This window comes from Orbicella franksi, chromosome 3, assembly GCF_964199315.1.
Source record: "Orbicella franksi chromosome 3, jaOrbFran1.1, whole genome shotgun sequence".
NCBI classification, from domain to species: domain Eukaryota; kingdom Metazoa; phylum Cnidaria; class Anthozoa; order Scleractinia; family Merulinidae; genus Orbicella; species Orbicella franksi.
In genome coordinates this window covers 31,808,803-31,823,104 of record NC_138147.1, presented here as the reverse complement: position 1 = coordinate 31,823,104, position 14,302 = coordinate 31,808,803, and the positions used below count along the sequence as shown (strand labels likewise).

The 14,302-nt window shown below is 39.2% G+C and overlaps 1 protein-coding gene and 1 long non-coding RNA gene across 3 annotated transcripts; one reads left to right on the top strand and one right to left on the bottom strand.

Annotated features, from left to right (window-relative positions):
- Positions 1–100: 100 nt before the first annotated feature.
- On the bottom strand, positions 101–8,780 carry LOC145482045 (uncharacterized). 2 transcript variants are annotated; one of them, XM_081460622.1, is made up of 12 exons: positions 8,343–8,772; positions 7,721–7,915; positions 7,144–7,284; positions 6,320–6,551; positions 5,758–5,925; positions 5,213–5,310; positions 4,621–4,672; positions 4,310–4,402; positions 3,667–3,811; positions 1,354–3,045; positions 809–868; positions 101–504 (listed from the first exon to the last, which is right to left on the bottom strand). In XM_081460622.1, exons 1-12 carry the CDS (start codon positions 8,675–8,677, stop codon positions 311–313), a joined length of 3,405 nt encoding a protein of 1,134 aa, XP_081316748.1. In that variant the 5' UTR covers positions 8,678–8,772; the 3' UTR covers positions 101–310. The 2 variants fall into 2 exon arrangements, with proteins under 2 accessions (XP_081316748.1, XP_081316749.1); XM_081460623.1 differs by lacking the exon at positions 809–868 and having other exon boundaries at positions 8,343–8,780.
- Positions 8,781–9,814: 1,034 nt separating this feature from the next.
- LOC145480338 (uncharacterized) lies at positions 9,815–11,606 on the top strand. Its single transcript, XR_014048511.1, has 2 exons — positions 9,815–10,287; positions 11,355–11,606. It is a non-coding gene; the product is annotated as an uncharacterized LOC145480338 (long non-coding RNA).
- The last annotated feature ends 2,696 nt before the right edge of the window (positions 11,607–14,302 follow it).

The window sequence follows — 14,302 nt, the reverse complement described above, 5'->3', positions numbered from 1 at the left end:
ATAATATAATTAAAGTTGCAGAAATTAGAGTCAATTTCACGGGTTCGCTAAAGCAGATTAATTAAGGGAGGTGTTATTTGAAAAGACAACGATAACAAAATGAACACTATGTACAAAGTTCATTTATTAATCAAATATATAAAATTGAAAAACTACATAATCTGAAATCCGCAATAAATCGAGTATGGAATAAAACCGAACGATATCCTTTGTAAATTTATATACAAATACAAAATTGCATCATTGTTAAAGTCTTATTCCCCTACATACAGTCCAATGTTCTTGGCAGCTACAGTTATTTTGCCCTCTCTCATTTCTTGCCTCTCCGTCGGGCCGTTAAGCGAGCCCGCGATCTTGTCGTCAGCGTGCTGCCCGCCCCTTGTGGAGTGCTTGGTATGCCAAACGTTGGCGCAGCCGCAGGTGATGCAAACGGACTTCCCGGCATGCCACCAGACCCTGGAGCAAAGTTGAAACCACCACTGGGTGTAGGTGTTGCGGGCGCAGCTGTGAGAGATGAAAGAGACGAAAGTATTGGGCAAGATTTACAACGATCATGGATCTGAAGTAATAAGAGGTAAAACTTCGGCTTCGGTCAGACCTTCAACACCTAGACAACAACATTCTTGCACGTAAGACGTTCGAGAGAAGCATGCGGGAAAAGAAGCAGGCCATTTTGAGAGGGGATTCAACATACGCGAACCACACCTAACGTGGAAGATTTCCACAATCAGGGGAGTGGAATCATAGTTAAGAATGTGCTTAGGATAGGAGTTTTTACAATTTGTTCATCTTATAAGAATATTCTTACCTCCAGGCTGAGCAGTTGTTTGGCCAAATTGACCAAAATTACCGCTGCTTCCCGCTGCACCTACAGAAACAACACACTCAAATGAACTTCACGAAAAGAGGCAGTTGAGGATACGACAACAGGATTGACACATTTTTCCGTCGAGCTCTCAGCTCTGCGTGTAACTTGCAGGATAAAAATACGCTTCTCAGGCCAGATTAGTTTTTGGGAAGGCCTCTGGCATTTTCTCAAGAGATTTCCCTGACGAAACCCCACTTATCCCCACGAGTAGCGTTTTTTATTTGTGACTTTCAAGGACCTTGAACAATGCGAAGATTTTTTAAGACCTTGCAAATCAGATCCGTCCATAGCCATTCGGTAGTTTTGGTCAAATGTCAAATATGTGAAGGCAATTAAGAATAATAAAAAAAAACTACCCGAGAAGTAATTGTAGTTCAAAAATACGCACTTTAGCAAAACGATTGGAAAACACACTTGCTGTATCAAGCGCTTCAATGACACGAGAAGTTAATCCCAAGGAAACAATAACTACATGTCACTCTTACCAAACTGAAAACCATTGGGTTTATTGCCAGTTGCACTGAAATTAAAACCACCAGGTGCAGGGTTACTTCCGGTAGCACTGAAATTGAATCCACCTGAGGGAGCTGCAGTATTCTGGGAAAGCGCTGCCCCAAAAGTACTCTGGGTACCAGTTTTACCAAACCCACCGAAAGGTGTGTTGGAAGGGTTCTGGACAGTGTTCTGAGCGGCAAAAGTGAACGGAGTTGTCTTTTGGGTTGAAGATGCTCCAAAAGCACTTTGGGTAGCTTGGGCTCCAAAGGCATTCTGGGTAAGTTGGTTTCCAAAGGCACTTTGGCTAGTATTTTGATTTGCTTGAGGTCCAAACGCATTTTGAGTTGTCTGGCTTCCGAATACATTCTGCGTGGCACTTTGTTGGACTTGTGAACCAAACGTAAAGTTGCCTGGAGTATTAGTTAGGTTCGCAAATGTACTTTTGCCGGACGGTTTTCCAAAAGTACTTGCAGTAGCTTGCTGGTTTTGCTGTTGTGCTCCGAAGGCTTTTTGGGCAGGTCCCTGGGAAGTGTTTTGGTTGGCCTGCGCTCCCAACGTACCCTGGGAAAATGGACTTTGCGTAGAACTTTTACTAACTGCAACTCCAAAAGTGTTTTGCGCAGACGTTGAACCGAAACCCGACATAGTGCTGGGGGTACCACCAAATGGGCTTTGACTCTGTTGTCCTTGTACAGATTGCATGTTTGTGGCACCAAATGCCAACTTGTTCTGGCCTACTGAACCAAAAGAACTCTGAGCTGCGTTTGAACTTTGCCCGGCAAAACCGCTCGGTGCTGGCAACGCACTGGACACAGAACTATTTTGTGTAGGCTTGGCAATAGATGCGAATGGATTCTGAGATGGTGCAATTGAACTGTTACCTGCCAACGTAACAGGTTTTTGAGAACTAGCTGCTCCCAAAGCGGAAGTACTTGGAGAATTAAACAAGCTTGTTCCAGGAGTGTTTTGTGTTGAATTTTGACCTAAACTAACAGCATTTGGGGCGCCACTAGCAGCTGCAAATGTAAACCCTGCCTGGCCAGGCCCCGAAGAAGAAATTGCAGGAAAACTAAAGCCTGGTTGTTGGGCTGAGCTGGTGTTGGTGTCAGACGTATTTTTGTGAGAAGAAACTGAGGATGAAGTTAATTGGTTTGATATTGCTGGCTTTACAAAGGGCGAATTTCCAAACGAAGACGAAGAAGATGAGAACTGGAAACCTGCAGGACCTTGGGTTGCAGTTGCAGTTGATGTTAGTGACACGTTTGCTTGTAATCCTATTGTGGGAGTTTTTAATAAATTTACTACTCCAGATGTCTGGGCAGTAACAGCTGACTGCGCTTGTTCTGGAGTAGCTGTTTGTGATCCTGCTGCCGATGAGGTATTCTTTGATGATCCTGGATTACTTAACAAATTAGCCAATAGCCCGGGCCCTGACGCTTGCTGAGACTGTAATGAGGGCACCGCTGTACCTTGGGATTGCAAAAATGGGGCATTTGTCACAGGGACTCCCTGAACCCCTGTGGTCCTCTGTGGGACGCCAGAAGAAGGCGCTGGGGTGATGAGACTCTGAGTGGTGGTGGTGGTTATTGTCCCGGCACTGGTCACAGCCCCGGCAGTAGGGATCTTCAATAACGATGAAGAGGTGGAAGTACCAGCAGCTGTTGATGAAGCTGCTGTTGTACCTGAAGAGGGATTCAAAGGAACATCACCTGTTAGAAAAGCACCACAATGATCATTATTGTTATTAATGTAAGAAACCATTTGGACATGTCACTTGATGTATTCATTAGTAATTCCCAAACTGGGCCTCATGAAAAAGAGCATTTTGATTGGTTCACTGAGATGTCCGGATAGTGCAATATTAGACTGCTGACTGCAGAAGTGTATCTTAGGATGAAGCAACAATAAGCACTGTTACTCCCCTTCGATGGGATGCTTGTCATTCACTGGTTATCCCAGCACTCTGCTAGGTTTTCCTAGTTTGCTTGAGTACCCAGGGGTTTCATTCGCGTTTTCAGCGGGAGAGCAACTGGTGTTTCACATGCAACAGGTTTTCACAAACCTTTTTGAACTGAACTTCTTTGTAAGAACTTCTTTATAAGAAAAACTTTCCTCTGGATGGTCAAACCAGGTAGGCAAAATACTCCTCACATCCGGTCAGTTTGGCAGGTGCTTTGCCCCTGTGGAAGCCCATGAGTACCTACCCTGCGAGACAGTGATTCCCTTTCTTATCTGATCAGAGCAGAAAGTGAGGGGAAAATCCACCTTGCGGGGTACAAGTACATGTACCTATCTGTATATACCTGATTTGGAAGCTCTGGTAGCCTCTTCCTCCTCCTCGTCATCTTCATCACCACCAAGCAGCTCCTTCACACGCTCCCAAGCAAGTCTGCGATCAATCTTGATCTGCTCCTGGTTAATTTTTCTGGACACAGTTCTTCTTTGAGGCTAATAACAAGAAACAAGGTGTGAATCTTACATTCCAAGCCTAGAGGTAATTCCCAAGGTTTGTGAATGGTATCTGAGTGAAAAGGCAATCCATACAATAAGAATGCAAAACCCAATTCATCTGAATAGAACGGCCTAAATACCGGTATTGCTGCAGACTCTTCCAGGCATTCAGTTAGTTGGAGTGCCTCATGTGAAATAAAGTGAAATAAAGGAGACAAAGGCTTGCTGCGATGATGGAGTTCTCTTGCCTTCCTGCCCTGTGCTTCTCCCCTATTCTTTTGTGCGCCATTTTTCACCCTTCACCCAACTCACTGAATGCCTGCAAGAGTCTAATATTTTACCCAGCCCATTGTACAGATGTAATTGAGAGATACAAGTCTTCACATTTATTCATACATTGTCTAGTCCATTGTCATTGAAAGGGAGTAATACTCAAATTATTTTGAGTAGCAGTAGAAATCTTCAGATTCATACAAGACTCTAAAGAGATCTCACCATCTCAGATTCCTCATTAGAAGCACAGTACACTGGTACAGCTCTCCGCCTTGAATCTTCTTTAGAAGCAAACCTTGGAACTGTGAATCGTTTCTGTAAAAAAAAAAAAAAAATTGTAATATCAAATGACAATAAAACATACAAAAAAGCACATGTGCACTCTACATGGGTTATTTCTTGTTTCTGTTTTCTTTGTATGATCCAGAAAAACACATTTACAGCTACTTCAGTAGAGTTAGTTCAACCATACAAATTCATGAGATACTTCTACAATATTATCAGTTATCAATATATATCCCCTCATGACTAACCATTTGCTTGGGTGAGCTGCTGTTATCTCTTTTTTCCTGCTCGCTTCTTCCCCTGTGAAGTAAAATATCTAGAATTAATGTATTTCAAAGTGGCGACTTCAGAGGCGTGTAATCTTCCTTTTCACAAGATGATAATCTGCTGTATCAACTACTGCATATGATATACATGCTGTAGAGCCAAGGCTGCCAAGCCTCTCCTGATTATTTTTTTTTCTGATTTTTTGTAGTCATCTTTTTCCTTTAAGTTCTTGCTTGTTTGACTTTGTTTCATCTACAGAGAAGCCAACTTGGTTATTTTTCTAAATCAGACTTTTGTCATTTTTAGACCTCAAATTGCTGTTCATCTTCTGAATGTAATTGCTTGTCCTCATAAGTTTAGTTTTCTTTTATGTAATCACACATTTATTAAACAGTTACCAACTTATGAAACAGTTAATATACAAGTTTGTATCTCTGATCATAACAAGAAATAGTTCATCCAGTGAGTAATTTTGATCACCATACAGTATTTCGGTGACATCTTCAATACTAAATGTACATGTTGACAAATAGTTATCTGTGTGAATACACAACTATTTGTAAATTTTCTCACCTCTGGCCCTCATCGTCTTTGGTTTCCTGCACCAAACTCTTAGCCTTTCTCGACTGATTTCTCTCACTTTCTTCCTTTGCATCAGCTTGTTGTGATATCTGCACCAAGTAAAAGTATCATTAATAATAACGTACGAATAAAAGTGAAGTGAAGTTAGAATACACATAGCAATTTGAAATTATTGTAGGAAGTTAAGCATCCATGGCACAATGATCCAATAAAAAAGACTGTATTGGCTCTTTCCATACTGCAGTGTATGTACAGTAAACAGTAACAGCAGTAATACATGCACAACCAACTAGCGGGGGATGCCATTTTGAGTCCTGATTTTTATGCACATATCAGAGTAAATACTCTGATAAACTTTAGTGCAAGACGAGAATTGCAGATCACTGGTAACTTTGAGCAGACAACGCTAGCCATATATATACTGTCTGCTGATACATGTAATGACTAAGAATTGCTTTTTACTTGAATTCACTTTGATATTTGAAGTGTGATAAAGCGCTAGCATACACTAATCCAAGCCAAATTATCGCACTCACGTTCGATTTTTCTGTCTCTGTGGCTCTGTCCTTCCTTTTCTGTACAACAGAATCTGTTTGTCTTTGACTGTGCACAGGTTCAGAAGAATTGCTGTGATCTATGACCTTGGTCTTTTTGTTGGAGCTCTCATCTTCTCCCATTTCTGTACTCTCCAAGTTGGCTACTCTCTAGATAAAACAAAAAAAAAAAAAAAGAAAGTCAAACAAGCAAGAACTTAAAGGAAAATGATTAAGACAAAAACTACCCTATGGAATGGACAGTCAGAACTACTCATGTTCTCAGCGCTAATTAACAGTGTTCTGTTCAAGCCTGAATTTTTTCTGGCTTTAATTTTACAACTTATGACTGCAATGATCAATCATGTTTTCATATCTTTTTCTGCAGTTCAAATATATGACATTTCACATATTCACTTGTAGCTCACAGAGTCACTGTTAGTCAAACCTTTTTGATCAAAGTTATATTATCAAACTTTATACATATATACCGGTATTTTTTTAATGTACTCAAATGAAAGAGTTTGATCACAGTTAACAAGAAACTGGACATTGCTGCACTTACATTTGTTATTTCTGTCCCACTGTCCCTATTCTTTCTCTTTTGTACAACAGAGTCCTTCTGTACAGGTGTTTGACTAGGTAACATTTCAGATGAATCACTATGACTTATGACCTTGCTCTTTTTATTGAAGTTCTCATCTGTTGTCTTGGTACTTTCTGGGATGGCTACTCTTTTACGGCTTGCAAACAAGGGACTGCCAAATAGGTGAGAGTCAACTGGTTTGGTATCTCTCCTGAAAAACAAAAAAAAAAAATAACAGCAACTTAGGCTTATCACCAGATTTTGAAACATTAACAGACTCTCCTTAGAAAATGTTTAACATGTTGCTTTATTTCTATGGCTTCCTTTTTAAATGTAAGTCCCAATACCACACTGACACAAATCTTGTTTACATGTCAACCCTGTCCTCCTCCTAAAATTTAAAAAAAAAACCCTCTCCTAGTGATACATGTAACATCCCCCTTTGAATAGAAATCCATATGGGAGTTACATATACATTTCTGGGCTAGTAGCACTCTACTATTAAAAAAATAATAGCTTTGATTTGCATTTTACAACTGTATATTGTTGTACAGCTACAGCTGTACCCTGTGAGCAGTTGGTTTCTAATTCGTGTAGGAGAAACCAACTGCTTGCAGGGTAGCTGTACAGCATGCAAGCTCCAAGACATCTGATGACAATCCGATGTTGGGACTGTGGCTTAAGTCTGATTGTAACAATGTCTGCTTACAGTGTAGATGAACTGTAAGATTTTCAAACATTTCATATTTCACTTTGACAAAAACACAGTCTGAATGTTTAGAAGCTGGTAAAAATGTAAGCACCTCTTTGTTGGCCTCATCAACTCGTCCTCCTCATCCTCAACAACTAAACTCCTCTTTCTGCTTTCTTTGAGTGCAGAGAGGACTGTGACTCGACTGCATGGGTTCCAATCATCTGTTGCTTTCTTCAAAGGACTATTAGATCTTAATATGAGAACACACATCAGTCTGATTGTCAGCTTTAAAGTAGAAAACTTTGATCTCACATCTACTCATGCCTAATTAGACTAATTACTCAGGCCTTTGGTAGCTGAAACATTTGAGCTGTTACAGCCTTAACTGACACAGTTTCCACAGATATGTAAACTCGAAACAGTGGAAGAAAAGAAAACATCATGTAAACAATGGTACATTGTACTCTTCCCCCAAATTCTCCAATTTTTGAATGAAAACTCCTGGTAATGTGTGATGTTTTTCTGTGAAGGTCTTGAAGTATGTTTGGTTCTTCTTTCACAAATCTTGGCAATTACAAGATGGCAATTTCACACCTGTGATCTTATGAACGTTGTACATTGCAACAGGTGTCGAAATAAATTGTTTTCTCATTGAATCACTATAAGTAAGAAGAATCAACACTTACAGTGTAAACGTTCTATTAACCGTGACATCAGGTGATGCAATCTTAACAGTAGAGGGTCTCTGGAGTGCAGGGTTCAACAGGCTGAAGTGTTTTGGTTTACGGCGATAAGTGAAGGCATTCCCTCTGGATGGATAAGGAGTTGGTACAAGCTCTCTGTTGTGCCAAGAGTTTCTTCCTTGAAAAGGTGTGGTAGTGCTGAAAAATAAGTATTGCTTAATGAGCTACATGTATTGTTACTGTGAGTGATTTGTCATAAATCAATACAAAATCGTTAGCTGATGCACATGCAACAGTGGTTGCAACTAACATTCTGGCAACACTAACAGTGCATATGCAGAAGTATCATTTGGCAGCATTTAGGCGTAAAAAAAATTCAAGCCACGAGAAGTATTTTATTTGTATTTAAAAATTACTTTACAAGATGCATCAATGATTTTGTACATGTAAATGTAAAAGTTGAGTATGGTTATTTTAGCTGAAGCATTTACTTACCCCAGTATATTGTTACAGCCCATATCTCAACATTAAACCATTTTAGTTTATAGCAAAGCACATTTCACGTTCTTAGATGTCGTGATTTTTAAATGAAGCTTATTTTCCCATAATTGAGCTTAATCCTTACCTCGTGTTAAAACTTAGCCTCTTTGTAACTTCGGACAGCAATGGCATAGGTGACCTAAGGGAAATCTTTTCCCTCGGCAAGCCGGTGAACGGCAAATCTGGAGGTTCCTGGTAAGTACTGTGCAACTTCTCCTGGTAACTCAAATCATGTTCGGAGTCTCTCTCTTCGGGTTCACGTCGAGTATTTCCCGCTCGATGTCTTCCGAAGTTGTACGCGTAGATCAGAAACGTGAAAACAAGAAGAAGGCTCCAAAATAAACCGAACAATGACCAAAGTGTTAAAATAACCAGGCCAAGTATGGCTAGAACGCGGAGTTCGCTTTCCTTCAAACCCATTTCTTCGCAGAACTAAACATCCTCCTCTGGAACAAAATGTCGGCTACGAAATGTTCACTGCGCATGGCATTAGAGGGCGCCATTTTTTGAACCATACCTCGGTTTCATGATAACAAAATATATTTTTGTCGGGGGAGGCGCTGGTGAATCAGCTTGGGACTAAGTTACCCGAATTCGACTAATTCCTTTCACGGTTGCCCCACCAAGGATGCCTATCCTCTACTGAATCAATTTATAATAAAATGCGGCTCAAAAGCAACCTGAAACAAAAATATCAAACAAAAGAGTTTGATCTATCGTCCCTTGTATCAAACTATTTCTTTACTTCATTTAGAATTCACCTAGTCTGGTGTTACTCTTTGCTGTGATTTTCAAGAATATCAAGAAGAGGACCCGTGTATCTTGTATTATCGCAAGCATTCCTTATTTGAAGGTCAACAAAATAATGTTGGTTCACACATTTGATTCAACTAACTAGTTCTAGGCACCACAGTCACTGATGAAGTTAATACCAGCTCTGAATCTTCAGATTCTATTACAGCTCGCTGTAAGACATACAGAGGATATAACAAGGCGGCACAAGGATATGAATTTTATTTTCGAGTGGAATGGATGGCTTTGTGTTCGTGGTCCCAAATTCAACTCCTCCACGTCTTGTGAATGGCCAACTGGTCAGCTTCCAACCAGTTGGGATTTTAACAAGTTTTCAGTTATATTTACAATAATTGTTTCTATACGTACAGTATCTTCAATTAGCACAGGAGTGCTAAATAACATAACACTTACGTTAAGTGATTTATTGTCTTTTTTTGTTATTTGATGAAATGGACTACGCAATGAAATAACGCTAAAAGCCTTCCATTTACAAATGTGCTGTCAAAGAACACATTGTAAACAAAAACTGGTAATTGTTTTGCACTCTTAATTTCGAGATGGCTTTAGTGTTTAACTAAACAATCTTAAATCAATTACATTACCCCATACTTTAAATTAAAACAATTGCGCGTCCTACTGCAATCAGTAAATGACAAAAAAAATGATACCTCTTTTTTACATCAATGTAGTCACTCAAAGTAAACAACCACTAAAACTGTCAAAGTCTATTACAGTCGACATAAAACAAGTCAATCATTTACTCAACAATGAATTGAAGTGCTCAAGTCTATAATACGATTTAACACTAGGCAACTATATAAAGTTCTAAAATGAGTTTCTTTCAGAGGAGAAGCAGTAGACCAATTTCGATATATTAAAATTCAGCCTAAAACAATAGCCCCCAGTACGAGGCTCTGGGGAATAACTACAGAGTTTGTGGGGTTTATTCCCCAGAGTCTCGTGCTGAGGTCCATTGTGTTAGGCTGAATTTTAATATATCGAAATTGGTCTGTTGAGTCTTGAAGATGCTGCCAAAGTTAGTACTAAGTTTGTTTCTGTTATTGTTGTTTGTTGCTGTGTTTTTTTGTACAAATGCACAAGAAAACCCTGTCATCCAAGACGTCAAATCCAGGCGCAGTAGTCTTGTGCCGCGACAGTGTGGAGGAAAAATACTCTGGGCAAGGTATAAGCTGGTGTGCCAGGACAAAAGGAACCAGCGGAAATTGCAAACACGGGTTAGCTTAATAACATTTATTTTAAAAACAGTGTAGGATAGTGAAAATACAATTTAGATGGCACGGATAGGCATCTTTCCAATAAGCTGTCTTGGCGCAGAGTTAGGGAAGTTTCGCCTGGCATAGGTAACCCCAAATGCTAACCTCCAAAATTTAGTCTTGACCCCGAGTCATCTCATGGGGCACATCAATCGGTGGGCAGTGAACATTTCAGTGTGTTTTACTGAAAACTGCCTTTAATTCGAATTTTTGGAAAACATCAGGGACAATAAGCACTTAATGACTGGCCCCAAGAGAAACAGTGAGTTTTGTTTCCCCGAGACGAGGGGAAACAAAACTCACTGTTTCCCGCGGGACCAGTCATTAAGTGTTTTGTTATACCTCCCAACTCAAAAACAGAAAAAACTGCGAAGAAATCGTTTGCTTGACTCCGGCTGGCTCACAAATTTGCCGCGGTTTTAAGGAGTACGACCTGATCACGTGCGAGTCGAAAGTTCAAGTTTTTGTTTCCCTAGGGAGTTAGTGAGTTTTGTTCACCCTAGGAAGTTTTGAACCACGACACGAGACACATTCTCCTCCAATCGGAAAACGTATTTGAGTTGGGAGGCATAACAAATTTTGTCGTTTGTTAATAGCGAAAGGGTGTATTTCTTTTCGGTTGCTTTTTTTATGAAATCCACTTGGACAGTGTTAAGAAGACTCGTCTTTTGACTGGAAAATTGACTGCTTTGAATAGCAAAACGAGTTGTAACAAAAAAACTTAACTGATAAAATTTGGATATATTTTCAGTTTTGAGTCAGTTATGTGCGAGTGCCGTGTTTGTGTGTTGAGTGAGTGTTTTATGTTTTCAGCCCTAAACTACATTGCATGTAAATTTAGTCAACCTCTATTCAGCTGGCTGCCTGTCCTCACCAGCCCTTATGGTTTCGAGGAAGTCAACACTCTTTTACATTTTAATTTTCTCTTTATAAAACGTACGTTTGTGTAAGAATGAGTGCAAATAAAGGCTGTTGTTGTTAATGGAGACAGTTGCTGAACCTGAAGATATTTTATTTTTCTCTGGCAGATGATACTGTTAACAGAAGGAGATTTGTACGGCCAGACAGCTTTGCAGGACGCAAAACGTCAGCAAGAAAAGAACACATGAGTGAAAGATTCGCATCAACATCAACAAAAGACGTGTATTACGACAAATTACAGTAAATTGCTTTAGTTTTACTAATTCATGAGTGAACTGACATTATCATTAAATTGCTCTTTATTTTTGATGTATGTATTTCACATAGATTACAATGTAAATCCAATAAACGTCTTCAGAACAGCAAGCTTAATGACATGTAATTCAATTATTAAAGTTGTCCAATAACTTTGCGAAGCAGCTTGTTTTTTCACTTAGTTTGAGGCTCCGCCCATACCAAGCCGGAGGAATTTGAAAACGGAGGTTTTACTCTGCAAACGCATCAAACATTTTCCGCCCACACCACGCCGGAGAATTTGAAAAAAGCAAAATTGCCGGTCATTTTAGATAAGTGTTTGAGGAAAGCTCGCGCAGGGAAATCATACGATTATCGTAAGCTCTGTTTTCAAAATGTTTTTGGTCCACACTAAAACGCAAAGCTGGCGTTTTCAAATTCCTCCCATTTGAAAAGCGTTTTCGAAAAGCTCCATTTTCGAGACAGATTAGTATAGACTGTAGGCCTAACTGGAGAAATAAAGTTGCGTTTTCAAATTTCTCCTGCGTAGTGCCGCAAAATAACAACGTTCAATTTGATAACCGATCAGAACAAATCGGTGAGGTCTTTCGACCAATCAAATGCGTTCAACCCCCAACTAAGTTTTGTTTACGCTTCTGAGTTTTCGCATGGTTGTCCTCAAAAGAAATTATTTAAAAATAGAGCCTTTTTTAATACAGCAGAGAATTCTTCCAAAAAAAAATCATGAATCATCCGATCTTTCTTTCTCCGAAACGAATATGAAATATCCGCTCGCGCAGATAACTTCGACAAAAATCCGCCATTTCAGGTGTGTGACTTGATATTGTAGGATATAAAACAGCAGCTAAAGCTTCTGATTGGCTAACTGCGAATTTTGGATAGGGTGAAGTAATAAAACGCGTGTGTCAACTTGTAATTGCGTAGGACGTTAATGACTTGGGAAAATGACTGAGGCCGACTCAATTAAGGAAAACCGTTTTAAAAAACCGAGCACACAAACATCGAGTTATATCCATACATGCATATTTCTGTCGTCCCAGCGCATTGTCGTCGAATTTAAAGTCTAATTTTACCCGTTCAGATCTAACATTTGGGAACAGCATTTAGCCAGAACATTTATGCCAAAGAAATTACACAGGCCACCAAAATGAAATATAAATAAATAAATAAATAAATAAATAAATAAATAAATGAATTGCAAGAGGAAGGGTAAGTAAAAGTCAACAACTGTCAATTTTTTTGAGCAACCTTTTCATTCTCAGATATGAAATTGGCCGCATTACATCCAGATGAATTTTTATTTATAATCTTAATGATTACTTCATTTCATAAACATGTGTATAGAGGATGTACTTTGACGAATAAAAAGGTTTCGCTGTTTTTATGACCACATTGAAAGCTTTCAAAAAGGTGTCATTGGGCTTTTTGCCTAATTCCCCTAAGAAAATCGTTAAGGAGAAATTACCAAAACTTCCATCTGTTCGAGTGGGAAAAGACAATTAATTGATTAACACTGACAGAAAAAGAGTTTTTCCTCTCATGATTGAACTCTGAGAAAGGTATTTGCGGCAAATTTTGGCACTTTTAACCAGAGTGGATGAAAACGAAAGATCACCGCAAAGGGATACAAAAAACTGTGCCTATAAGCTGGTTAACCCAGCTGAGATGCGACCATCGCTGGAAAAAAACATTCATCGACCGTTGCAATCAGTAGTGGAAATCCCTGACCATCCGGCGTATCGATCGATAGCAGTTTTGTGTGCTGAGATAGGCAAGAGCTCTTTCTAGCGATCTTAGTGACTGGAAACCTCTCTGGGTCTACAAATTGTATCGGTCGTTGCAATGCCTGAAAGTGTGTACCACAATGAATTGCGTCGTTGTGTGATCTAGGTCCCCTCAGGCATATTTCTCCATTCTCTAGCGATTGTGTGATCAAATGAAAACTGGTAGTTGTAAGCCAGATTGCCCACCTTTTGGAAGGTTGATTGTATAACGATCATATCGAAACCAACCTTAATAAAAGCCAGCTTCACTAAATTTTGCTAGTTTGCCACAAGCACATTTTACATTTTTCAGTTTTTATTCAAGAAATTGACCTTCGTCAGATACAAGTATGTGTGTTTGCATATGCGCAAACATCTGAAAAAAGAAGCATGGATTTTAATTAATTTAATAACCGTAAAATTTGGGTCCTTCAATTTTCTCTAACAACTGCATGTATGTCAATCCCTAACAGTTATGCTAACTTTCTTGACTGCAAACCAAACGACAAATCGCGCGCTACAAAGTTGAAATTGACCAAACAGACGAACCTTTTTAAGTCTGTCAACTTTGCCCGCAGATTTTTAAACTAAAACGCTGTTAATCTGATGGTTACAACATTCTAATTAATAGCAACCTATACATGCGTGGCATAATAAGCCAATATATGCAATTGACGAAAACTCTGGGTAGATAGTAAAAGCATTTATTTAAGAAGATATTTTGCGATCTAATAATAACTTTTTACTAGTTTGTGGTTTACGCAATTTTCAGTAAAATGTTTCGGTTTCTGTAGGGTTCCTGAGTTCGATTAACAGTGATCATCTGTTTCTCGGGTTCAAATGAGTCCATAGAGTTGATAATTGTAAGCGTAAATTGATGGGAAAGAAAACACAAATACCAGCAAATGACAGAGTCGTTAAGTTCATTGAACGATGTTATCTTCATTAGCGCAAAGAGCCTTATTGTTTCAAAATCCTATGATCATTTGTTAAATATTTTATAACTACAAGAGTATGCTTGGATTTAGCCAGATCTG

Bases quoted from the DNA above. Each gene is read 5' to 3' on its own strand.
- LOC145482045 (XM_081460622.1), bottom strand. From the start codon at position 8,677: ATGGGTTTGAAGGAAAGCGAACTCCGCGTTCTAGCCATACTTGGCCTG. The intron at 3,812-4,309 runs GTGAGATCTCTT...TCTTGTTATTAG, and splicing joins CTAATGAGGAATCTGAGATG to CCTCAAAGAAGAACTGTGTC. The intron at 3,046-3,666 runs GTATATACAGAT...ATCCCTCTTCAG, and splicing joins TACCAGAGCTTCCAAATCAG to GTACAACAGCAGCTTCATCA.